Here is a 27,573-nt window from a genome sequence, read left to right on the forward strand (position 1 = left end):
TATTATATATAAAAAGGTTTAATAATAACTGCAGTGATATACTAGTGATTCAATAAACAAAATGCCTAATAGCTAATGCTACCATTTGTACATAAGGCTTATTGTGCCAAGTCAAATACATTCTAATGATTCTGTATAAAGAGTATGATATAATCATGTCAGACCATAGAGATATAGGGGTTAGTATAGAAAGGACTAAGTACATTATAATATATAGGGAGGTGGGATCATAGTAACCAATTCTATCTTCCACAAAACTGGAAAATATACTAAGGTACACAAAATTCCTTCCTATCTGACAATGGTATAATGTGATTAGTATATCTTATGCATATGAATATATAAGGGACACCACAGTATATATCAGGAAGATAATATATACAAGCAATATCTATTGTTATAATGCCTCATAGTCCATTTGAAATCTCCTAAAACCTCAAGAAATAAATAAACATAGTAATATCGCTGACTATAATTACTTAATGAAAGAGCCACTGTATATATGGTATACCAGCCTATTCTATATATGTATCCGATATTCCTTAAACCAAGAGGAAATAATAATCCAAAAAAGAGGCCAATAGACGTTACATAAGGAATAAAAATGGTCTAGAATCGTGAACCTTATCAATAACAATGTTCCCTAGACAAATTATAACCCTTATTGGACTGGAATTAGCAATCCAATCTATATTATCAGGAAAGCAAAGAGGCTGTCCTGGAAATATAAATAGAGCATAAATTTTAAACAACATAGGAAATAAGATACTGAAAGTATACACAGTACAGTATATCATCGTACAAATCGGTCATGATGCAAGGAATGCAAAGTCTATTAATAAGCCACACTGAGGCCCAAGCAGAGTCATCCCTGTGATAGAACATCTATACAACTAAAGGTATAAAGGTGTATTATGAATCATACCGGTGTATTAACACCAATATCGAGTTTATGATGTTAAAGAATTATTTGCAGTAACACATAGAGAGATATTCCCAGATGATTATAGGAGAAGATTTATAGAAAAGGGCTATAGTTGATGTGTTCATTTAGTCCTCCTGGTGAGAGTGCAGAAGCTTTCACGTTTCAGGAGTTCCTTTGTTAGGTCACCGCCCCTAATCCCTAGGTGTATCTGCTCAAGTCCATAAGCTTTGAAGTTTTTAAGATCTCCTTTATGTTTGTAGTGAAAATGTTTTGCTACAACTGTTAGTTGTTTCAATTTGGTTATATCAGAGGCAGCGTTCCTCACATTTCCAACATGTTCTAATATACGTTCTTTAAGCATCCGAGTCGTCATTCCTACGTATTTCACATCGCAATCACATGTTATGAAGTAGATTACCCCTTTGGTTCTGCAGTTGATATAGTCCATAATTTCCATGTTTTTGCCATACTTGTCTGTTACTTCTTTCTTCTTAGTCATAAACAAGCAGGCTTTACAGGAGCCACATGGGAATGAGCCCTTTGTTTTTTGAGGTTTTGGTGACGTTCTCCTATAATGGCTTTGGGTTAATTCATCCCGCAAATTCGGAGATCTTCTCCAGCTCAAGGATACCATGTCTCCTACATACTTCGTCAGATCTTTGTCCAGATGCAGAATATGCCAATGTCTCTGAATAATGGCTTTGATACTTCTCCACTCTTGGCAGAAATCACCTACAAATCTTATAACCTCTTCTTTTTCTTTAGCTTTAGTTGTTGTTTCAAATATAAGGGATTCTCTGTTAGTTTTAAGGATAGATAGTCTTGCTTTTTTGATGCATCTATGGCTGTATCCACGTTGTTTTAATCTTAAGGTGAGTGCCCCACATTGTTGCTTAAAGTTGTCCGAATCTGAACAGTTGCGTCGTAGACGTAGGAATTCTCCTTTTCGGAATGTTCTCAATGGTTGGTGGAAAATGTGAGCTCGTTTGGTACAAAACACTATTCGTTGTGGTACTCTTTCGATACAGATCCGTTTCGAGTATTCCTTCTTGATTTTTATAAATTCTCAAATCCAGGAAAGAGATAGATGAATCACTGATAGCTTGTGTAAGTTTTAAGTTCAAATCATTATTGTTTAGTTCCTGAATGAATTTAGAAAGGAGATTTCTTTCACCATCCCAAATCATTAGGATATCATCTATGTATCGGTACCACATTATTACATGTTTGGTGTAGTTCTCATTGCCGTCGTGGAATACATACTCACGCTCCCACCAGCCTAGATATAAATTGGCATAAGTGGGAGCGCAGGCCGAGCCCATCGCAGTCCCTCTGGTCTGGATAAAGAACTTATCATCAAAGGTAAAGAAGTTGTACTGCAGTATGAAATGTAGAAGTTGGAGAATAAATTTGTTAAAATCCTCCTGTCCCTCCATGTTGAGAAAATACTCTACCGCTTGAATACCTTTTGTATGATTTATGCTTGTATATAGGGCTTCAATGTCCAAACTTACAAGTAACTATCCCTCTTCAATCTGATGTCGTGTATTTTCTTTAGTACATCCGATGTGTCTCTTATGTATGAAGGGAGTGTCAAGACATAATGTCTCAGGTGAAGATCCACAAATTTACTAGCTCCCTCTGACAGGCTTCCTATACCTGATACGATGGGTCGGCCAGGTAGAGTGTTAGGGTCTTTATGCACTTTAGGTAGTAGATAGAAAGTAGCTACCCTTGGGTTTTCAATCCAAAGGTATTCATATTCTGTTTTGGAGATCGTCCCTTCGTGCCTGGCAGTGTCAATTATTCTTTTAAGGACATCTTTAAATATTTCCAAAGGGTTCAGAAGAATCTGTTGATAACAGCCTTCATCCAAGAGTTGTTTATAGGCTTCTTAGTGTATTGGTCCTTGGGCCAGATAACAATATTTCCCCCTTTATCAGAGGGCTTGATCACAACATCATGCAATGTCTTGATGTTCCTCAAAGCCTCCCTCTCTTCCTTAGTTAGATTATCATTTCTCTTATGTAGCCACCTTTTGGTATGTAATTCATCCAAATCCTTGGAGACCAAATTGGCAAAGATCTTCACTTCTGGACAAATTGAGTCAGCTGGAAAAAAAAGTAGATTTCTTTTTGCATATTGGCCTACGATGTACTGTATGAGTTACTTAATCAGATTCTACTTGTAGTTCTTCTAGGGTTTCTAGTGCGACCCGTTCCATTTCCATCATCTCTGTTTGAACCAATGAAGGATCTTGACTCGATGAAAAATGTAATTTACGACTGAACAATTTGAGATCTTTTTCCTAATTAAAGTGGTTAATGCCTCTAGCGGGTGAGAAGGATTGACCTCTGCTAAGCACATAATTTTCGATTTTTGTGAGGGAATGATCCGAAAGATTAATAATTCTCAGATTATCCATTATTTCTTCTGGTTGCGGGTTGATTGTCTGCTGGGTGATGGAAAGTCCCATTTTGCTCTTCCTCTTTTTACTTGACCACCTTGTCCTCCCCTTGGACCTTTTTGTCTTCCCCTGGATCCTCTGGTATCCCCTAAAAAAGGGGTTATGATAGATGTCTCTGTCTGGGAATATGTTTTGGATTGATGACCATTGCTGTTTTCCTCGCCAAAAGATTCACACTCAGAGGACGTATAATTCTCTGTCTGATCTCCAACCCCTTCTCTCCTGTTAGGTTTTTTCCATCTGAATATCCGTCCAGATACAAAGTCTCTTTTATCCCTCGCAAATTTACTTTTCTTTCTCTCTATAATAATTTTTTCATAACTCTCCAAATCTTTTTTACTTTGTTCAAAATTCTTTTGGAAGCGTGAGTCACTCTCCCATTGTTCAAGTTGTTTTCCCAAGATTTCAATTTCTTTCTCACACTCTTCTAGAACCAAATTGTCATGTTTCAGTAAAATGTTAATCAAATGCTGAGAGCATTTCAACAGGGTGTTCTCCCACTCTTTCTGTAGGGATTCTGTAATTAAGGGAAATGCTGGAAAAATATTTGGTCTTAAAACCCTTGGACTTATTTTGTGTTTTTGGTAATTCTCCAGTGTTGTCAAGTCCCATCCAGTCCTTAATTGTTTCTGAAGTGCTTTTTTGAGTTTAAAAAAGTCAATTTCCCAATTTGGGTTAGGTTCCTCAGTAGTTACTTCACTCGGAAAGATTTGATTAATGTCACCCTGAAGTTTTCTTCTTCTAGATAGCTCACCCATTAGGCTGAAGCTAGTCATATTCAAAACAAGATAGAAAGCCACTGGGAAAATTCGTTGATGAAGTTCTATATGTCCGTTATTATTAGTACTATACACTGACAATTATTACGTTGAAAATGTCTGTGCTGACTCTCAAGGAACCTAGGAATTAACCTAGGAAAAGATTAATCCTAAAAGAGACATATGGGGGTGAGAGTCGCACCAGACTAATATGAGAGACCTACTTCCAGGCCCTTCAGGACCGAGGTAGGTACAAATTATCTCAAACCAACTACACTAGTTAATCCTCCACTATGTGGGCCATTTTTATAAGTTGGTGGTGCTTCCCAAAGTCAGAAAAGGAACAATAATAAACCAATAGAGAGAAAGAAGACTTCTTTTAATATTGTATTATTAATAATACAATATTAAAAGTTATATTTTAACACTTTTTATTTACAAACGAGTGCCCCCAACAAGAAGTCTTCTTTCTCTCTATTGGTTTATTATTGTTCCTTTTCTGACTTTGGGGAGCACCACCAACTTATAAAAATGGCCCACATAGTGGAGGATTAACTAGTGTAGTTGGTTTGAGATAATTTGTACCTACCTCGGTCCTGAAGGGCCTGGAAGTAGGTCTCTCATATTAGTCTGGTGCGACTCTCACCCCCATGTGTCTCTTTTAATATAAGAACCAGTATATACAACAATGCTTGTTCCTATTCGGATAACCGGACTACACTATAGCTGGTAAACCCACATTTCAGGACTTCTTGCGTGTGGGGGCATGAACCACGTAATAGGTAATTACCAGAAAAGTCCCATATTGGTAGCGGTAGTAATAATCCAAAAAAGGGTAGGTCCTCACCAATATGCGACGTCTTTTTAGTGGAGCCTCATCCACCAGTAGATAAGCATAAGTCAATGTCCAATAAGATCCCAGCTACAAATGGTGACCAGTCCAGTCCTGGTCCAAGCGTTTCCACAAAGGTGCAGAGGTTCTTGATAAAATAAGGGGTAAACCACTGACGCGTTTCGCTGCTGTCCTCTGCAGCTTTATCAAAGGTGACTCATAGTGTGTCTTAGCTGGGTTTATATACCCTCCTTAATGAGCAACTTATTCTCACCTAATGTGAATAATTGATCTAATTAAGTGCATCTCCATTAAAAACAATATGAATATATGGAATGGGTATGAAGTCCCGACGGCTATTTACTTTGTAAGATGCTGCGGAACACTTGTGGCGCCATATAAATAAAGGATAATAATAACTGAGTAATTCTCAGGCTACTCATAATGGCTGTGTATTTGATGCTGCCAGGGTCAGCCACTGGAGTCGGCACATCCAGAAAAAGGAGCCGATGCCACTGTTTCCTAGGACGCTGGTTGTTGTATCCTTTTCACTGCTCCCACACTGCCATAGCATGTCAATCATGCTGCGACTTAAAGGGCATTGTCGCTGACACTGATCTGCACTGGCTCAGTACAGATCCTGTGCATGCACTGATCGCCAAACATTGGAGTTGTACATAAACCATCACAATAGTGGAATATTTTGCATCAATTTTATTATAAAATTCTAATAGAATTTCCAACTGCTCACAATAAATCAAAATAAAATCACTCTCACTGGAACAAGATCCAGCAATTTCCAGCTCTGCATGGGAGACAACTTTGCACATTTTGATGCCAAGACTTCATCATGGGTGTGGCCCCCACTTCTGATGCCGACCTTTATAGTCTGGTCACCTCCTCAAATAATAGATCCATTGAAAAAAATGACCCATGAAAAAAAACAATTTGCGGAAATAAATTAATACACGCATAATCGGAAAGATTCCTAACTCCTAATACATGCTTAATACAAGCTTGTATTCCATCTCTGGGCTTGAACTATTATCATAATAATACATTTTAACTTAAAAGAGTGAAAAAGGGTAAAATATTACCCAACTCCTGGCGCTAATATGAATAATTGTAAAATTGTCAATCGTGATTAGCTGCAGCTGCTTAGAGTTTTGTGTAAACTCTAAATATAAACACATAAACATCGACACAGGCACTGCGCTGTAATTACCTGTGACTGAATAATTGTCTTGTATACGATCAGACACACATTGTAAAATAAAAATATATTTACTTCTAAAAAATTAATACACACATTACATACAATACATGAAACATATAAAAACACTTGGACATGAAAAAGGAAACAATTGAATAGATATATAGTAGCAGCATAAATATTCGTATCAGAGAGTGGATCTTCTATTAAGCATGTGTCTAATGATTAGAAACACATCCGTTTCATAGTATCACATCAAGGAATTGAAAAAATGCTAAATATGTCTTTTGTACATATAGTTCAGGAATACTGCATTCTGACACTTGAAATAAGTGGTTGGTATAGTTGTCTTTATCCTGTAGCTGTAAGGAATGATATTGGGTCCTGCTGGCGTCCCAGCAATAATAGACTTGGATAGAAACCAGGTGTAATGTGAGACTCCTAATATATTGTGAAGTCTCCCCGTGGGAGAATATGTCCGTCGGCACAGATGGAATTTAAGCGGCAGACAAAAAATATATCCTACTTTCCATATGATTTGTATAGGAGAGAGTATGTCGTACCGCTATCGGCAGCTGGATGGTAGCGCTGTCCCAAACAGATAGATTCGCTGTGGGGGGCTGAATGATAGCGCTCCGTGAGACCGATGTCTCCGCTGTCTGTGATTGCACGATCGGCTCCAAAATCTATCCCAGGTACAGGTGTATGGAATACAGTAGAAGGACTTGGCAGGCAGTGACGTCAACGCGTTTCGTCTCTCTATTACGGAGACTTTTTCAAGACTGACATAGCAGTGGTAAATGCCGTATTTATCCTTCAGGAGAATCCGCCTTTGTAATTATTTTAATTATGAACAGCTGGATTGTATTCAAATGAATTTAGCAGCTGTATTTCACAATTCCTTAGGTTTACATCTAATATAAGGAAAAATAATAATAATAATAACGCTTGCATCTAAAATAACAGTTTGTGATTTAGAATGAATGTTATAAAATACTGAAACATAGACATGAACAATATAATGTAATTGATAATGTTCAAATGATACATGTTATTATGAACAATAAGTAAAGGGAATAATACACACAAATATATACACAAATATACATACATACACACAAAAAATGTGTACATATATATATACAAAAAAATTTTTTATTGTATGTATGTGTAAAATGTGCAAATAAAATGAAAATTAATGGTGTGTCAAAAATAAATGTGAAATAAGTAATCCAAATATAAATAACAGACAGACAAATTTTTTGTCTGACATGTAACTGATAATAGTTGTATTGATCTAATTGAATGACCAATAAACTGTTGTGTGTATGTTAATTAAATATATACATCAAAAAAAGACGTGTATAAAAATATGTAATAATAATAATATATTCTGAAAAAGAAAAAGAAACATTGTGGATATAAAAAATAATTCATATTGGAAATATAAAGATGATGGTACAAATGTTCTAAATATTTAGGTAGAGAGATTAACAATATAAAATGAAATGAAAATTGTTGTATAGATTTAATTATTTTCAACCGAACTGAGACAAATATTACGACATATAGTTTATGAATAAGAGTGTAAATATACACATACTTCAATGAAGTGAGAAATGAGAAATTGGTTTTATGGGCATCATGCTAAAGAGAATTAATCAGAAAGACTAAGGTAAACAATTAAAGTGGATCTTGGACACAGTAACAGAAAGCCTTGATGAGGCATATTTATCATGAAAACAGATATTAATGTATACAATGATGTATAGAGTACAATAAATTGAATAGAATAAATTGAATTAAATTGAATTGACTAAATTAAATATCAAATTAAATATCAGGGCCTTCTATGTTTCAAGAGGAGAATGTGGCGACGGACGTCATCTCACATTATCGTCGTGGAACATACAAGGCCAAATGTATTTTAATTGTCTAAACAAGCAAAATCCAGGGCTTCATTTAAACCTCCTGGGTACATGGTGTCCAACTTAAAGATCCAGGCAGATTCCCCTAAACAAAGTTTTCTGAACCTATTGCCACCTCTTTTAGTTTCATAGAACTTCTCCACCGTAACAATGGATCTCCATCATGGTGTTTGGAGAAGTGTCTGGATACACTATGTGTTTGAATCTTCTTGATAATGTTTCTCCTATGCTCTCTAAAGCGTGTTTTCAATGTGCGAGTTGTCCTTCCAACATATTGTAAAGAGCATGGACATTCTAATACATAGATACAATAGGTGGACTCGCAATTGATAAATTGTTTAATTGGAAAAGTGTTCCCATATTCTCCCACGGGGAGACTTCACAATATATTAGGAGTCTCACATTACACCTGGTTTCTATCCAAGTCTATTATTGCTGGGACGCCAGCAGGACCCAATATCATTCCTTACAGCTACAGGATAAAGACAACTATACCAACCACTTATTTCAAGTGTCAGAATGCAGTATTCCTGAACTATATGTACAAAAGACATATTTAGCATTTTTTCAATTCCTTGATGTGATACTATGAAACGGATGTGTTTCTAATCATTAGACACATGCTTAATAGAAGATCCACTCTCTGATACGAATATTTATGCTGCTACTATATATCTATTCAATTGTTTCCTTTTTCATGTCCAAGTGTTTTTATATGTTTCATGTATTGTATGTAATGTGTGTATTAATTTTTTAGAAGTAAATATATTTTTATTTTACAATGTGTGTCTGATCGTATACAAGACAATTATTCAGTCACAGGTGATTACAGCGCAGTGCCTGTGTCGTTGTTTATAACTTAAAAGAGTACTCCATTTATCTTTAGCGTATGTTACAACTAAGATTAAGAATGTTGAGAACAAATTGACAGCAGATTCTACTATTTAGCGGCTTCAATTGCTGTCATAGTTGCAGACATACATAACAAACCAGCACTTCCCCAACCATCCTCCCCATTAACTCCACCCAACCTTCTCTCTAATCATCCGCTTTATCCCACCTTCTGTCTCTATCACCATCCCACTGTTATTCATTGCCCGCTTCCTTATCTCTCTTCTTATGCCCACTCTTACTTGCTTTTTGTCACTTCCTTTATTGTCTCCTTTCATACCAACCTCACATGTTCTCAGCACCCTTATCTCTTACCCTCTTTCCCACTCCTGGTTATTCACCCCCCACCCCATCCCCCAAGTTTATCATTCCCCACCAATTTCTCTTACATTTACATATTAAAAGTGTTGAGTACAGAAGATAGTCTGCCCGGGCATCTTATTATATGATGATAGGCTGGGATCATGGTGCTGCAGCCGGACGTTCTCAGCCTATCAGAGACTGGGAGCTGCATCATCATCCTCAACATATGATCCGATGCAGGAACACAGCTAATGCTGAATTACAGCTTCTAGTATACAGATTGTTTATGTTTAATACATTATGTCTTTCCTTTACAACATATGTTTCATATGGTCTATTTACCTGTATGGAAAATATATAATCAAAGATTTACTTGTGCCAGAACCAAATCTTGGAATATTGATTGTCGTGGTCATAAATATTGAGCATCTTCTGACCTTTTTAAGGTTTTTTTTTTCTGAGCCATTTTAACCCCTTCTTATCTGGTGTCAGGATATCCATGAGTTTGCAATCCGCAGCCTGGCGGAGCTGACAGCCTGCTCTATGGAGGTGTTCCACAAAACAGCCACATTAATCCTGCACGGGGACACACAGGTGCCAGCGGTGTCACGGGGCAAGACCCTTTCACAGTAAGTGTCCAGTGCAGTGATAAGAGTCTCACTGTCATTTCTTTCTACACAATGATCCAAAAGCAACATCATCCTCCCAGTGAGCCAAACCACTGGCCATGCTGTTTAATTGGTTCACTTCATGTTTGTGACTAGCTTGTAACCTCTAGCTTGAAGAAAAGTCCTACTGTGTGTAGGGACCAGGGGAAATATTTAAATTCTAGTGCAGGTAGAGCTAAAACTAGAGATTGACAGTGAAACCTCTGGGCTTATACACATGCATTGATGGATACATTACTTTCATGAGTGGATCCTCCTATCTTGGTGTGTTTTTCCATCACAAAACCGTTTCACAATGAGCCATGTGACTGAAGTGGGCATGACTGCTGAATATATATATCACTGACAAGCAAGCAAAAATGCAAAATGCATACAGGTATGTAACCTTTAGAGCACATGTGGCAATACTAATGTCAGAGTCACGGGAATTTCCCAAGTAATAATGAGCTACAGTACATAACTTCTGATCACATGAGCTTCACTAATTCTGCATTGTTAAAATCTTGTGGGGGAAAAAAACACGTTTAAGAAATGTTTTTGGTATGTTTTCTCCATGCACTATAATTATTTTTCCATTATACATCATAATGTGCAGTTACTGTATGTACTTCCAAGATACTGTATTTCAGAAAAGTGATCCTGAAATACAGAGTAATCCAACACACAATCCTGCAATAACCAATGGGGTATCTGGTGCAAATACATTGTCACATACTCCATCAGCATCTTTGTAACGGTCAATTCTAGTGCTGTAGAGACTCCACTTGTATGGAGAATTCTGGTTGGACAGCTGCTGCAACATGGGCTTGTGCCCAGACTGCTGCTGCAACATGGGCTTGTGCCCAGACTGCTGCTGCTGCAACATACCCTTGTTGGGAATGCTGATACATCCTCTTGGTACTCTTGACATTTGAGGTGTCAGACATTCAAAATGTTCCTTATAGGGAGGAAGGTGGTCATTACAGAGGCGTCCATGTCAAGTTAGCATTCTTCTTTTTTAGATCACCTAATGACGATGTGGACATTATTTTCCTGTCGTATAAGAATTTATTTTCTCTCTAGAATGACTATCGCACTGTGCAAAGATCTGTCACACCTTTCAAAGAGGATGACCACTCTCCTGACATCTGCTGGGGTAAGTAAAAAGAGCTGCAATGGCTATCCATTGCCTAAGAGACAATAATACCCTTTTTTTTTTATTATACCTAGGTAGTACAGGGGGTTTCAAATAATTTGTGTGTGTGTGTGTCCGTGTCCGTGTCCCCGTCCCACGCTCTTTTGTTTTGCCATGGTCATGAATTTCCTTATTTAATTGATGCAGAATGCCCACACAATGACTTTGTTGTTGTTCGGTAGCATGAGAAAAGCAGCCTGTAAGAAGAAAAATGCATAAGGGATTTACAAAGTAATTTTGTGATCACTAACAGCAGCAGAAATAGTAATGGCTTCCTTTTAGCTGCTATATATATTACTCTATGATGTAGATTTGTATTCACTTAAAAATGTAAATAATCTACTAAAATATTTTATAAAAATCATAAAAACAAATACACAATCACATTTTTTTTTTAACCCCTGTGCTGTATGCGGATTGCCATGTGTAACCTCTGTATGGGGATATGTTTGATTGCTTAGAACACTGACTGGCAAGGGTGTAGCCAGATGTGCTAGTTGACTATTGAAAAAGTATAATATCTCTCTAATATGCATGTTCTTTACAGACAGCGGAAAAGTCAGACATCCTGAACCCTCTAATTACTGGAGTATTTCTAGAGGTAACTCTCTTTTTTCTGGATGAATAATATTTCCAAATATATTTATCATGCCTGACATCAGGAGCATTGTGTTATTTTGGATTTCATAGCCATAAACATAATGGGGTAGATGCATGAAGTAACGAAAAGAGTGGAGAAGTGTGTCAGTGGAGTTACCCGTGGCAACCAGTCTGCTTCTACCTATAATTTTATAGAATGTACTTGCTAAATGCAATCTCAAAGCTGATTGGTTGCTATGGGAAACGTCTCCACTGGCACACTTCTCCACTCTTCACTGCTTCATACATCTACCCCAATGTTGTTTGCTCTCCAACAAGATAAGTCCTCTGCACCAAATGGTATACAGTCATAATGTCAACATCTGCAAAACGTTGACATGGACAAAATGTCAACATATGACGTGACATAGTGAAAATGTTAATGTTAAGGTTAGGCATAGCTCAAAACTGCATTGTTGACATTGTGACCATGTCAACATTTAACAAATGTAGTCATGGTAAACACGTCAACATGGTCACTGTTGACCTAATATTCCGAACCTGTACAAAATATACCAAATGTAAGAGAACATGCAGAAGCCGCTGTTTCCCGGCGGGTTGCAGGTGCATATTTAAAACGGCACCCGGAGTCAGTGTAAAGTCCGGTGTGCTTTACACTGACTCTGGGTGCCGCTTTAAATATGTACCTGCAACCCACCGGGAAGCCGCTGCTTTGTAAATTCTTCCCATGTATGTTAACAAGTATATGTGTAAGACCAGGTAATCCATGACTCAGATGGAGGCAGCCATTTTGAGAATTGAACCAATATCCATTTTCATTAATATCGGTTAATATCAAACAATGGCCACCACCAGTGTGAGTAAGCCGGGAGTGCTAAGTGTGACGGATGACTGATGCTTGTAGATTGCATGAGGTGAGCTGCTCTCTAACCAGATCCTTCCCTCTGTGTTCCAGGCATCGAACAGCGCTTCCTATATCCAAGACGCGTTCCAGCTCCTGCTTCCAGTACTGGAAATCTCCCACATTCAGAGCAGGACGTAATAATTTTGTATTGTGGGCGATCTATTCTGTTCATTTGTGTTTATCCTTCTACCCAGGGTGTCCCTGATGCTTCAAAATATATAAAACCCTTTGATTTGTGAAATGTGCTAAATCTGATGTAGTTTTTAATACTAAAGTGCAATAACCACACCCAGAGTAATGGTGGCAGGCACAACACATTTATATTCTGACTTTTTCACTACAAACATATTTTCAGGTATCAATATTTAAAGGGATGGAAATATGCATTAGTCTATTACAAGCCTATCTCATCTTTAGTACTCTTTTTAGTATATATCTTTTATGGAGTAAATTACAGTATAGACCTTGTGCCAGGGTGAGGCATAGTCTTTGTGAATAGTCTATCAATAGTCTGTAGTGAATACGCAACCTGTGTCTCTGTTGTGGAGCTGTAAATTCCAGCATACCGTACCGCCTGGGCTGTAGTGGCATGCTGAGACTTGTAGTTGGAAAGCCACAGGATGCCTGCCTCTGATGTACAGCAAGTTGGTCAATACTAACTACTCTAACTGCTTGTATTTAACTACAGGACTGCCCGAGAGGTGCTTTCTGTTTGTGTCTTTCTCCCTTTACTGGCCGTGAAAAGATTGTGCATTATTTTATAATCTCATATTCAGTTTTGTAGAGTTTGTAGATGGACTGGGTATCGAGCTGTACAGAAGAAGTGGTCACTATTAAGGTGATCGAGGATGCACTCAGTTAGAACCCAAACATCTGCATATTATTTTTAATTAATTCTGCAAATGCCAGACTTCTATATGGAACAATGTTCCCACTAATGTAAGTGATAACAATATTTATAATTGATTATGCAAAAGTTAGCCTTCTATATGAATTATATCATATTAGAAGTCACTGAGGTGTTCCATAACCACAGTAAGGCCACAGACTGAGCGCAAGCTACAGAAATACACGGTGACTTCTGATCTACGTAATCATTTACAGTAGGAGACCTGTTATTCCTTGTAATGATTTCCGAAGGGATGACATGAGAATTTACAGGTTATACAGATGTCATTTTAAGCAGTTTAAATATGTCTCCATATTACATACAGTATCACCAGATATGGATCCTTAGGCGCTAAGTAGAAATTTCATAAGTCTCATGGGATGTCACAATTTCCTTCACATTTGGTAGTTTTCCTCTTTGGGGTCGGATACCATAAGGCTCCCAAAAAAAGAAAACAAAAACACACATAGGGTAGTACAGTCAATTTTTTAAGGCTGTGAGATGTCTATAAACCATGACTTCCTACCAGATGGTATGATCTACACAAAGGGGCCTTTTAGGGGTAAATGAGCCTCCCAATCTCAACCAGTCACTTCACAATATTTCTCCATCAGATCTTATGATCCACTTGCAAAAAGCAGACAAAAAAGCACATATAGGGTTATCAATCAGGCGTCCCTGGATAAGTCCAAAGTCTTTTTGGTGAAGAGCCAGAGTATCCCCACGTTATCCTCTCCGCCAATGCATTTCAATATGATCTTTATCTTTCTCAAAGCATAGCTATACCTTGAGAAAGATAAAGATCATATTGAAACAGTTTAGATTGGGAGGCTCATTTACCCCCAAAAGGCTCCTGTGTCTACCCCTTTGTGTAGACCATACCATCTGGTAGGAAGTTATGGTTTATAGACATCTGACAGCCTTAAAAAAATTGACTGTACTACCCTACGTGTGTTTTTGTTTTCTTTATTTGGGAGCTTTATGGTATCTGACCCCAAAGAGGAAAACTACCAAATGTGAAGGAAATTGTGACATCCCATGAGGCTTATGAAATTTCTACTTAGCGCCTAAGGATCCATATCTGGTGATACTGTATGTAATATGTTTTCTATGAGTGTGTTTTGGTGATAGGACCTGTGGGCTGCTTATGCTGTGCGCGCTAGTCCTTGTCCACATTGTCTATAAATATGTCTCCACACTACAACTATCTGGTTATGGTTATGGTAATGTTATGAGCATTATCCAAAGTAATACTATTTCAGTGGCCAAAATGCAGTTGATGCCATAATTCAGGATGTAGTAGCCATACGTCTGTTTGTCTATGCACATATCAATGATTTATGCAGCGTTCTTCTTACTAGTTCAGATTTTGCCCATCAGGCAATTTCTGTATAGTCATACATAGAAGTCTGCATTTAAATCTTACTCTTCTAGCCAAAACAGAAGTATAGAGATGTTTGTAGAGCTAAGCTATTCAGATGACAAGTCTTTGCTAATACAGTGTGCTACAAATAAGAAGGGGTTAAATGTTTACAGATTATAAGCACAGATGATTATGGGTTTTCAGAACATATAGATCACTGCATTTCTAGCAATCACTAGATGTAAACATCATATTAGCCTTCTACCAATAATATGTGGGAATATCCATGTATTCTGCTGTAATTCATTTTTACCAATTTAAATGTAAATGCCTCCTGTTAATATTTATTGCACACATCTTACCCAGCTGGATGGAAAGCGTGGACAATTACGTGCAGAAAGAAAAATGTTATAACTATAAACCGGAAATCAAAACCTGTTCCAGTTACAAAATTTTTGCATGAGATATATAAGAGAACATGTGTCCCGATAACTGCAGGAAACGATGCTATAATAACCGGCAGCCAATCATATTGTAACTGTCTCAGTTTCTAGTAGGGGTTAGAAAGTGAAAGCAAATGTAATTGGATGCTACAGAATCCAGCTTAGTTACACAGTTACCACTGCATCAGTTTATGGGTAAATATCCTTTAATACAACTCCAGTGCAGTATACTTGCAATATACAAAGTCTGTGAGAGTCACGTCAGGTATAGTTAGTCACAGTTTTTCATAAAATAACAACTTGTACTTTCTGTCTGCAATATCTTTGACTAAACTGATTTTCTGTCCAAATGTATTTATGGGTTAGCTTAGAGAAGATCAAACCTGTTAAATGCTCCCCCTAAAACTAAAGCCAAAGTTTCTTTAAATTTGACAGTCTTTAGTTACAGTACATGATTAACTTGCCATCTAATTTACATATATTATCATTACATAGCAACTCCTAATGAAGGGAAGAGGGGGTTGAAACAAAACAGGTAAATAATAATCCTTTGTTTCAGACATTACCAATGACATTCCAGTAAACAAATGTAATAAATAGTATTTTAATCCTGAAATGTGCCCTCTACTGTATATCAGGAAGCCCTGCTAGAGAAGCTGTACTTCCACACCATGCTGTACGGTCTTCACTACCTGGGCACCTTCCAACATAAAGACTAGATAGGGGGTGGCAGGACTCTCTTATAGTGATTTAATGTGCACTTTACTAACCGTATGTTTAGTTCTGCTGTAAAAAAAACTTTGTGGTTAAAAAGTCAATACATTTTATTTAGCTAAATATAATTAATACTGTTATGATATGCGATCTTTATCTAAAACAAAAACTGCTATCAACATACGAGTACTCATTGCCATATCTTTGTAGATATATAGGTTATTTAGATTGTCAAATGTTTACTTTGGCTGTTTTTATTATTTGCATGTCTTTTTTATGTTGTTAGTATTTCCAGCACTTACTGATATTTTGCCTTTCACCATCCCCTGAGTGATGATCATTGTAATCTAACAATAAAAGAACATCTCAGTGCTGAGATAACACAGAAGTACAATTGTGTGGGAACATATATAGATCGTTTTACTTTGTCAGTTTTACCTAATGACAATAATCTACATCTTAAAAACCGTCATTGTTCCCCGGAATCCTATAAACTGTTGGGCAATGATGTATCTTAATCTGGTAAACACCTTAATGAGGTGGTCCTGCAGACTAGAGCTAAAAAATACACCTTAATGAGGTGGTCCTGCAGACTAGAGCTAAAAAATACACCTTAATGAGGTGGTCCTGCAGACTAGAGCTAAAAATACACCTTAATGAGGTGGTCCTGCAGACTAGAGCTAAAAATACACCTTAATGAGGTGGTCCTGCAGACTAGAGCTAAAAATACACCTTAATGAGGTGGTCCTGCAGACTAGAGCTAAAAATACACCTTAATGAGGTGGTCCTGCAGACTAGAGCTAAAAAATACACCTTAATGAGGTGGTCCTGCAGACTAGAGCTAGAAGGGATTACAGGACTAAATGACAACTGTATATTTCAGCTACCATTAGCTGTACGCAGCACTACATTCCGCAAGGTGTCCTATTTATATGCTACTGCAGCGTACCTATCACCCACACTTGGTCTGTTGTTGTCTGAACCAGTATTCATGACAATGCAACATCGCAGTTCATTAGGAGGCAGTAACCTCAGTACAGTAAGACATACAGTAGGAGCTGATTCTGAGGTTCAAAGCAAAAAAAAAAGTAACTTTATACAGTATCTAGAACAAAACCATGTTGCAATGCAAGGGGTGCAAATAAATTTTTGCATGCAGGGTACATACTGGCTGCTTATGCATATAGCCAACACATGTTGGACAGATTTATTTTGACACTACAATTTAGATTGGAGTTTGGACCCGACCCTCCCAAATCTAACTCTCTCTCTGCACATTTTACATCTGTCCTTCCTGCAGTGCAGGATGGTTTTGCCAAGGTGCAAAGTTACAGTACTTGCTCTTTTTTGCTTTGCTCCCAAATCAGATCAGCCCCATAGAGGAAGACAGCCATTGTGTGGGATAAAGCAATATTCAAATGTTGCCTTTTCACTAGGAGTTAGTGATGTAACTGATTCCTAGTGAGTTGATTGGTTCAGGCCAAGCAATGACTACTTACTACTGTGAGTTGATTGGTTCAGCCTAAGCAATGTCTCAAGTAGTCTTAGGTCTTCATACAGACTGGCATTGCATTTGCATGTGTGTGTTAGTAGCATTTTTACTGTTGTTTTTGAGGTCACTTAAGCTTCCCCAATGCATTTACTTGTGATAAGCACAAGTGAATGGAACACAACATGTTGAGCATAGTGCAATGCACCTGAAGGCTTGGTATAACATCACTAGGTATGGGGACATTAAAAGCAATGGGATTTATTTCTAGACCTGTTAGATTCTACATGGTATAAAATGTTACGTGCAATTAACACCAGTGTATATAGTATGAAGCTTTAATCTGGAAATAACGTGGGATTAAAAAAAAAATAATTAGTACTACTTGTACTAGTTGCAATAAATAGGAGCGTGTGGATAGAGGAGATTATGTATTTGGCAGACAACACCCACAACAAAATATGACAGATTAAATGTGTGGGCAGGATTACTGGCAGTACCTTGTTTTAGCATCATCTAGCCAGTCTTACACGTCAAGGGAGGCTGCTGTAATGAAACATAACCATTGACTAGAAGTCATTGTCTAATGTTGTCAGAATAGGGTCTCATTACAATACTGTCAAACCTCACACCTGTGTTCATATTTTTTAGAGACTCAGCAATAGCTCAGGAGAAAAACTGTATTTTTCTGTATGTAAATCGGTTACTTGTATTGATAAAAAAAAAAATCTTAAATAAACTTGTTTATAGAGTTACCTTGGTGTTTGTTTCTCCTAACAAGATGGAGGACAGCTACTGGGAATAAATACAATGTCGCAGCGCATTGGAGGCTTCTAAATAGATGCAATATACTGTCACAGTATAAATTCACAGGCAAAATAATCTAAGGGTGTCATTCTAAAAGCAGCGTCAGTTCATTTCTCCGGCACCATGCGGCCAGCAACATCGCAGATTTTTTCTCCCACTTGAGAAAGCCGAGCAAGAAAATCTACACTCTTGGGGTCCTGTAATAAGAGGTGATATGCACTGATTGTAGACCTTTTTCTTTAGAAGTAAAATAGCGCTCACTGGGGAATGTTTACGTTTCATTTTAGCTGTTTGAATGGTTAATTATCAGTGCTTGTGTTTCACAAATCTAATCCAACTATAATGATCTAATAAGACTCGTCTAGGGGACACTTCTAGAAGGTGTAAAAATCAGACACAACAGGCCTAATGTAATAGAAAAGGTTTAGAAAATATGGAAGTTTAGCAGTAAACTGTCACACTATTACATTGGTCAAGCTGTATCTTCAAAATGGGAAAACATCTGGACGAGAGTTTAAATCGTGAGAGTTTATTTAGTCTGAAAAACATGCAAGTTTGCCTGTTCCAGTGGCGTAACTAGGGGGGGGTCGAGCAGGGTGCGTGCCCTGGGTGCCGTAGGACCGGTGGTGCGGGGGGGTGCCGCCGCCGGCCACGGTACCGGCCCGCCCTAGTTAGCCAGAATAGCGCCGACCGCAGTGAGTGCGGTCAGCGCTACACATTTACACAGGACCGGCGCTAGGCTTCCAGCGCCGGTTCTGTGCTGCACAGCTGAGCCCGTTCCCTCCCCCTGAGCGCTTGCCCAATAGCGCCAGGAGGCGGGCTCAGGCTGTGCATAACACACGCATCGCAGCCAGCGCTGGCGGCGATGCGTGTGTTACACCACAGCCAATGAGAGTCAGATAGACTCTCATTGATTGCTGCAGCACCCACTGCAAGAGCCGGCTTCCATCCGGCTCCTGCAGTGGGTATTGAGACAGACGTCATGACATCATGACGTCTCTCCCATAATGCTGAGCGCGCCAGCCCGGGAGGACTGGCAGACGGCGGGAGCGGTGTCGCGGTCTGGAGCAGCAGCGTGAATTCAGGTAAGTATATTTGTATATATATTTTGTTTAATCCTTTCTGCACTACTGGGGGCACAACGGGGGAGGGGGTGGCTACTACTGGGTGGACCTCTACTGGGGGCGCCATTACTGGGAAGACCTCTACTGGGGGGGCTACTATTGGGGGCACTTAATCGGGAGGGGGAACCTCTATATTTGGGACTACTACTTGGGGGGAGGGAGACTACTACTGGGGGCATTATAAAAGGGGCCTACTACTAGGGGCACTGCACTGGGGGTCCACTGCTGAGGGCTATAATAGGAAGGACCACTACAGGGGGCACTGGTTAAGGGGGATCACTACTGTAGGCCTGCATCAGGGGGACCACTACTGGGGGCACTGCATGGGGGGGGGGAGACTACTGCTGGGGGCACTATGTAAGGGGCTTACTGCTAGGGGCACTGCACTGGGTGGACCACTAGAGAGGGGGGATCACTACTGGGTGCCTGCGTAAGGGGGACCACTACTGGGAAAACTGCATGGGGGGGACTACTGCTGGGGGCACTATATAAAGGGCACTGCATAAGGGGATACCACTACTGGGCGCACTGCATTGTGGGGGACTGCTACTGGGGGCACTGCATAAGGGGGAACACTATATGGGACACTGCATTCTGGGGGACCACTACTGGGGGCACTGAATAAGGGGAACTAATTGGGGGCTGTATAAGGGGGACCACTACTGGGGATACTGTATAAGGGGCACCACTATGGGCCTGCATAAGAGGGACCACAACTGCATACTGGGGCTACTGTATAAGGGGCACTACTGGGGTTAAGGTGCATATGGATAGGAATGTTCAGCGTGAAAATAAAGGGGTGTGTCATGTTGACGCCCCATTTTTAAGTGACCACGCCCATTTCCCCCCCACGCGCGCCTTAGGGGGGGGGGGGGCGCTCCCTTTTCAAATTTGCCCTGGGCTCCAAATACCCTAGTTACGCCACTGGCCTCTTCTCAGACTCTATAACATTGGCCGAGTTTAAAAAGTGTGAGAAAAATCTCACATTTTCTAAGCTCTCACCCTATTACAGTACATTTGGCCCAAATGTTTAAAAATTGCAAGACAATCGGCCACACGAAAATATCACAAGTCCATTCCTTAAGTAATATAAATACACAGTCTAGTACTGCAGTTGGTTTTTACACAGTTTTGACTTACTGATTTTATTCTTGTTCCGGGGGGTGTCATTGTAGTTGAGCTGATTATATTATGTGCAGAGGGGTAAAATACTGCGTCATACGTATCACCCTGGAAGTGTTGATCACATGGCCAGAAGACGACACTGGAGACTCCACTATCTTTCCCATCTGTAACTATCTAGCAAACACCCACTGGGCCTTTTCACTCCCTGCAATGAAAAAGCACAAGTGTAAGGTAGAGAGACAAAGCAGTGCATTTAGTAAATTGTAGGAGGGTGTGAAAAGAAAATGCATTAGTCATCAAATTATTATTTTTAATTTTCACCCAAACCCCTTTTAAACGACTTAACAAGGGGTGTTAAGTGCAGTTAAATGACATTAACGCATAGAGGGCCTGATTCTGCAAAGAACGCAAGTACCCAGCCACTGAGAAAGTATGCTAATCGATGTATACGCACAGCAACCACAGCACAAGATGCAGACGCCCAGCAATATATAATGCCGCCCACCACCCTTTGAGCACATCCTGAGTAGTCCGCAAGATAACGGAAACATCGAGAACCATCGAACGTATTAGCATAATAGTGGTTGACCTAACCTCGCTCAGGATTTGAGCAACTTCCTGCACACAGTGAGAGCTCAGGCTGCGTAGGACCTCAAAATGGCTAATTTATGCACGCCCCTGCAGCGGCGTTCAAACGCACTGGCACGCCTGCATTCGGCCGACCACCCTCCCGTTACCAACCACAAATGGCACTTCTTGTCAATCAATATCGGAAGGGTCTGCGTACAGACTGCGTAGTCTGCATACCCTTTCCCGAACGCACTGGCTAGTTTGCGCACACGCAGTGCGAAGACATTGGCCAAGTGCGTGCGTTTTCTCACTTGCGTTCCTTGCTGAATCGGCCAGAGTCTGAAAAGTTCTCGGACCTATGTGTTAACTGGGTGTTATCACTCGTTAACTGCACACTTATCAGGGTTTCTGTTCGGGTCTCATGAGATCTGAAAAGAAATCCCTGTAAAGTCAGGCTAATTAAATTGCCCCCAGCGATCAATTAGCACCCGTTAACAAGGCAAATTGAATTCCACCCTTATAGGTTTATGTATCAAGCAGTGAAAAGCGTGTAGGAGTGGAATAGTGGAGAAGTTGCCCATAGCAACCAGTGAGCTTTGAAGTAGCATTTCTGAAGTACAGTCAATAAAATAGGTAGGAGCTGATTGGTTTCTATGGGCAACTTAACCACTGGTCCACTTCTTGATGCTTTTCTCTGCTTGATACTAAGGGGTAAATTTACTAAGATGGGAGTTCTAATAAGAAGTGATGTTGCCCATAGCAACCAATCAGATTCCAGGTATCTTCTAGAAGGTGCTAGATAAATGAGAAGTAGAATCTGATTGGTTGCTATGGGCAACATCACTTAAATAGAACTCCCATCTTCGTAAATTTACCCCTAAGTTTTTGATGATTCATTTTCACACCTATCAAACCATGTATATTGCATCACCAGGGACTTTATACGTGGTTAGAATTGTATGCTGTTCCGATGTTTACGCATTTGAGCGATAATCAGCAGTCTGCGCATGTGGCTGAGATGCATGGCGCATGCAGCAAGGTGCATTACTGTAGTTGCTTGGAACTACTATTTACTCGTAGTATGGTTGACATTCAGGGAGCGTTTGTGGGAGACAATGGGGAGTGGCTGTAAAGAACGCAGGCTTGTTGTGACCATTTTGGGGCGTGTCACATACTGCATCTGTGATCCCATAACAGGGGCGTATCTATAATTGGTGCGGGGCACACGGGCCCCTGGGTCCAGGGGGGCCCCGCACCACACACCCTGCACCCAAAATATTACTTGCCTCTCCGGAGTCCCATGTCGGCGTGGGGGTCTAGCACTGTAAAAACGACTGGAAAATGGCCACCGCAGCCATTTTCCCAGTGACCTGCGCATACTCTATAGACTCAGGGCGCACTCTAGTGCCCAGAGTCTATAACTCCGGCGCTGGCCGCGCACAGCTCAGTGCGCTGCCGGACAGAGAGGAGGGGGCCCGTGTCGGAGACTGCACATGGGCCCCCTCCTCTCTAGAAACGCCCCTGTCCCATAGCAAACAAATATGTATCTGGCGTCTCGATTCCTGTGGCCATAGGGTTACTCAGAAGACCGATCTGGACTAATCTGGAGATACCTCCCTCTGAGAGACTTCCTAAACAGGGCAGAGATTCGGAAAACAGCGAGCTTGGATCTTACCCCATTTGAAAACCTGTAATATTTCCACACACCCCACCCTTATACTGTATATACAAATAACTCTGGGCATATGATCTGAACCAGTGCTCGAAGTGGGAATTTAGAGGTGGGGGTATGGAGATATGGAGATTGAATCCCCCCCCCCCCCCCTCCGGCCCCTGCTTCCATATCACCCCACTGTACTTCTCCCTGTCTGCTCCCCTCTCTCACACCCTGCCATTCTCACTAAATGATTCCCTCTCTCTTTCACCCCCTACAATACTAACTACCTGCTTCCCTCTGTCTGCCCCCTATTCCCTCTTTCAACCCTCCTCTCTCTCTAATTGCTACTGACCTGTGTTGCTGGAAAGGAGCCACCGGGAGCATCGGGTGCTTGGTTGCTGTAGTTTAATCCAGCGACGCTTCTTAGCCAATGAGAAGCTGCCACTTGGCTGCTTCTCATAGGCTGGCCACCAGTGAGCCCCCCGATTGGCTGGCCGCCAGCGAGCCCCCCGATTGGCTGGCTGCCAGCGAGCCCCGCCGATTGGCTGGCCGCTAGCGAGCCCCCCGATTGGCTAGCCGCCAGCGAGCCCCCCGATTGGCTGGCTGCCAGTGAGCCCCGCCGATTGGCTGGCCGCTAGCGAGCCCCCCGATTGGCTAGCCGCCAGCGAGGCGGACGGTGCGTGCTGCGCCTGTTACTTTACAATGCAGCCGGGACCTAATGATCTGTCCCGGCTGCTAGATGCCAGCGCCTCCGTTGATCAAGATGTGTCCCCTGCGGGACACATCTCTACACATTGCCGCCGCTGTTTCAGCACTGGGATCCCATTCTGGATCCCAGCGCTGGTACATTCTCTTCTGTAGCTAAAATGAAGTGGGGCCGGGAAGTGGCGGTATGTCATACCGCCCCACTTTGACCACTGATCTGAACAATCTGCATATTACAAGTAGAAGAAAATATTTGAAACAACCCTGACATGCTCAGGGCCTGATTCAGCAAGGAACGCAAGTGTGCACACGCACGCACGCACGCACTCTGCCGCTGCAAATATATGCTAATCAATGCATACACGGCAACCACAGCATTAGATTGCGACGCCCAGCACTACACAATGGCGCCCACTTCCCTTCCAAAACCTGGGTAGCCCGCAAGACAGAGGAAACATCGAGAACCATAGGCACAATAGAGGTTGACCTGATCTCATGCAGGATTTTGGCAACTTCCTGTGTGCATCAAGGCGTCTGGCTGCGTATGTCGCCGATATCCAAAGTATTAATGTAGTACCAGAGACCCCTAGTTTCTTTCCATCGGACCCACCACATCATTGGCACGATATAAAAAATATCCCTCTTGAGGTACCCTACCCTATAGATCTATATCATCTCCCCTCCCCCACTTCAAGCAAAGAATGGCTCTCAAAACAAGACTTCTATATTGGCATGGACAATTTTACTGTATCTGCGACAGACAAATTTGAGAAGTATTGTTCAATCTGCTTGTTGTGGCTAGAATTTCAGGATACTGATCAGTTATGCAGCAATACTTAACTGACGATCATCTGGCCAATTAGTTTTAACTCTGGGATATATTGGCCCCGGAATACTGGTATAGTCTCTTGGACTAGGCCCATAAGAGACCAAGATCAGGGTCAGGGATTCCCCCGTCTCCTACTCCCCCTGCCCTTCCTCTTCATCCTTCTTTCATATCCTACAGCTTCCTTCTACCCCCTCGCTACTGTTTTTTTATATAAACATTTTTAAATCTTCACATTCGCCACTTTAAAATATTCTTGCACCCCTTTTCATGTACCCCAAATTTGATGGTAGCTAAATGCTATTCTTCACCACTTTCTAAAAAACGCAAAACAGCAGTTATTGAGACCGTTTAAAGGGCCCGATTCAGACCCGCTGGCGAGCGCACAGCGCTCGCAAGAGAGTCGATGGTCCCTCACTGTGCATGCACACGCCGGAGCCGGCTGCAGCGTGCGCATGCACAAGACCCGGCCAGTGACGGGCGCTCCGTCGCCACGGGTCTCGCACCAAAACGGGGCGGCTGTCGATTTTGATTGACAACTCACCCCATTTTGGAGGCGGGCAGGGGGTGGTGACTGGCGAAACAGAGGCGTTCCCGAAGGAACGCCTGCCGTTTGGGGGTGGAATCAGTAGTGAGCGAGCCGGAAGCTCACTGGGGCTTGCGATGGACGAGACCCTACCACAAGGGTCTCCTCGCAAGCCCGATGATCGCGACCATCACCTGGCCGCTCGCAAAAGCTGTGGGTAGTCACCCACAGCCTAGGGAGCGGCCAGGAGGCCGGCTCACTAAAAAAAAAAAATGCTGCCCGTATTCAGAGCGAGCGCTCTGAAAGAGCGTCCGGCTCTGAATCAGGCCCAAAGACCCCACATACCTTTAGCAGGGCTATTCGGGGGTACCCCTAGTGAATACCATGTCAGAGCATCTTTTGGGTGGTGTCAGGCTGATTTCCCCAAAAATGAGAGGACTGTTCCCTGTTTCACCTGGTCCCGGTTTCGCCGATTTGGAATTGAATACGGGGATACGCACTGTCGAAGCCAGATGATTGGCTGAGATCAGATCTTAAAATTAATATTGAGTGACGCCATCTTAGGTTGCCCCTGACGACGCCATTTTGGTCCGCCAGCATGAAATCATTGTGTGCGATGCTAATATGCTATTATTAGCATTGTGCGTCCGCATTGCTACCGCATACTGTTAAAAGTCTTACCATACCCCATATGCACATTAAATCATACATATAATATACAAAACGCACAGCGCACAGTTGCGCTGTTTAGCAAAGCACTCTACACATAAAACGCACCACGCATATTAGCGACTACACGCAATATCCTTACACTTACCAAAACTTATAAAAAGACTCCCCACAATTAAAGGCTTAATATTAGAGGGTATATTTGCGAATAATCATGTTGTGAAATGTAATGTATACGATATTTAAGGTACATAAGCTAGTAAACATATCATGTTTGGTGCCATTCTAAAGCACTGTTTGTTTGCAGATATCCGTTTCGACCCACAAGGAGATCGCATCATGCGTTTGCAAGATATGAACAATATGAAAATACTGGTTAGAATGGTGAAAATGTATGAAGTGTTTTTCTACTAGTTTAAACCAGTTCTTAGGCAGGAAAACCACACAAAGCAACATCTGAGGAACTGGGACATACCCCTAGTGATGCTATATGAAGTGTCCAATGACCTGCATCATACCAGAATGTCCACGAGCAAGATCCAATTGAAATTCGTTATCTAGTTTCTTTGTTCTGGGAGGGTATATAGCTTGCATGCTGGTCCTAGTCTACAGCCATTCTTTCTTGGATGACCACAGACTTCTGGACTGATGACTGTTTGCTAGGACCAGTGCGCACGCATATGTATTGGGCTGTATCGTATTATGTATTTCATTGCCTTTGCGCTCATTGTGCTAGATGAAAGCGTGTAACCTTCTTTTATTACAATAAGAACTTTTGTGCGTTGGAAACACAATTATTGTTTGGACAGCGATTATTTCTCTCTAGCGATTTTAAGGTATTCATAGTGGGGACGAGCGCGATAATTTTTCAACCCTGAAACTGCGATGACAGCGAAAAGTCCAGCAACGGACTTTTCGCTCCAAATTGAATATGCCCCATTGTGGTAAGTTCTGGATACTAAGTAGGGATGGAATTATAAAACGGAGTGTGTGAATCAGAAAGGTGCTGAATAATATATAATATACTTCCCTTTGAAATACAGTGGTGTGGTTGAATTTTCAACATAAATGGAATATGAGGAAAAGCAATATAGTAAGAAGTAAATTCTGGCTCAAACAGAAGCCTAATTAAAACATGGAAAAAGGGGCTCCCAGAAGGTGATATAATATATCTCCTATAGAGCAGTGGTTGGGAATGCACATGAATATCAATGGAGCCAGAATATATAACATATGCAAATGAACAACATACTGTATAACTTGGCTCCAAAGGCCATGTACTGTACATCTCTTCCCCAGCTGCTGGGCTGCCCCCTGTCTCACGCGCACAACAGGTGAGAGTGTTTCCTCCCCGCGAGACAATCATACTTGGTTAGATAATCATGCTTCGTCACACATATACATACATACATAGTCACACACCTATACCCAAACATACATACTGTCACACACACAGTCATACATATATACAGTCACACATTATATATATATATATATATATATATATATATAGTACATAGTCACACACCCTTAATCATACATATATATATAAACTCACATATACAGTCATACACATACAGTTCATGGACGCACAAGGTCACACACACATACAGATGTGTCCACTTACATCTTACCTCCATGCGCTAAAAGTCACGTTCAACATAGCGTGTGAGTGCCGAGCGTCTTTTCGTGCAACTTTTTACTTTTAAATGTATCTTATACGCAAAGCGATGCAAATAGGACACACATGTCAGCGGCTGTGACACTGTAACGTAGCGTTTCGCATTCAGATACACCCACAGTTGCACACAGAATATACGTATCCTGCATATCATTTTTATCAGCAGAAGCTGATTGTGTGTCCTATTCACATCACTTTACGAATAAGATGCATTTGAAGGTACAAAGTCGTACGAAAAGACGCTCTGTGCTAAAGAGTCACGTCATGGAATATCGCGACTAGAAGGGTTGTTTAAAGCGCAAGGAAGTAAGATGCATGTGGA

General features: G+C 41.0%; 1 protein-coding gene and 1 long non-coding RNA gene across 3 annotated transcripts in view; one reads left to right on the top strand and one right to left on the bottom strand.

Moving 5' to 3' along the window:
• FAM114A2 (family with sequence similarity 114 member A2) overlaps positions 1-13,899 on the top strand; it is a 51,520-nt gene extending 37,621 nt beyond the window's left edge. For both annotated transcript variants that reach the window (XM_088475676.1, XM_088475675.1), the window contains 4 exons: positions 9,810-9,946; positions 11,048-11,120; positions 11,707-11,760; positions 12,715-13,899. In XM_088475676.1, coding sequence (XP_088331802.1) covers positions 9,810-9,946; positions 11,048-11,120; positions 11,707-11,760; positions 12,715-12,801 — 351 coding nt within the window. In that variant the 3' untranslated portion in view covers positions 12,802-13,899. The remainder of the gene's footprint in view (positions 1-9,809; positions 9,947-11,047; positions 11,121-11,706; positions 11,761-12,714) is intronic.
• Positions 13,900-16,638: 2,739 nt separating this feature from the next.
• The window catches only part of LOC148520515 (uncharacterized), a 103,851-nt gene continuing 92,916 nt past the window's right edge, over positions 16,639-27,573 (bottom strand). Inside the window, exons 4-5 of the long non-coding RNA XR_015878863.1 lie at positions 20,633-20,822; positions 16,639-18,565 (exon numbers count right to left, since the gene is read on the bottom strand). This is a non-coding gene — a long non-coding RNA (uncharacterized LOC148520515). The remainder of the gene's footprint in view (positions 18,566-20,632; positions 20,823-27,573) is intronic.

Source organism: Taudactylus pleione, unplaced genomic scaffold (genome assembly GCF_031769625.1).
Source record: "Taudactylus pleione unplaced genomic scaffold, aTauple2 ptg000176l, whole genome shotgun sequence".
Taxonomy (NCBI): Eukaryota; Metazoa; Chordata; class Amphibia; order Anura; family Myobatrachidae; genus Taudactylus; species Taudactylus pleione.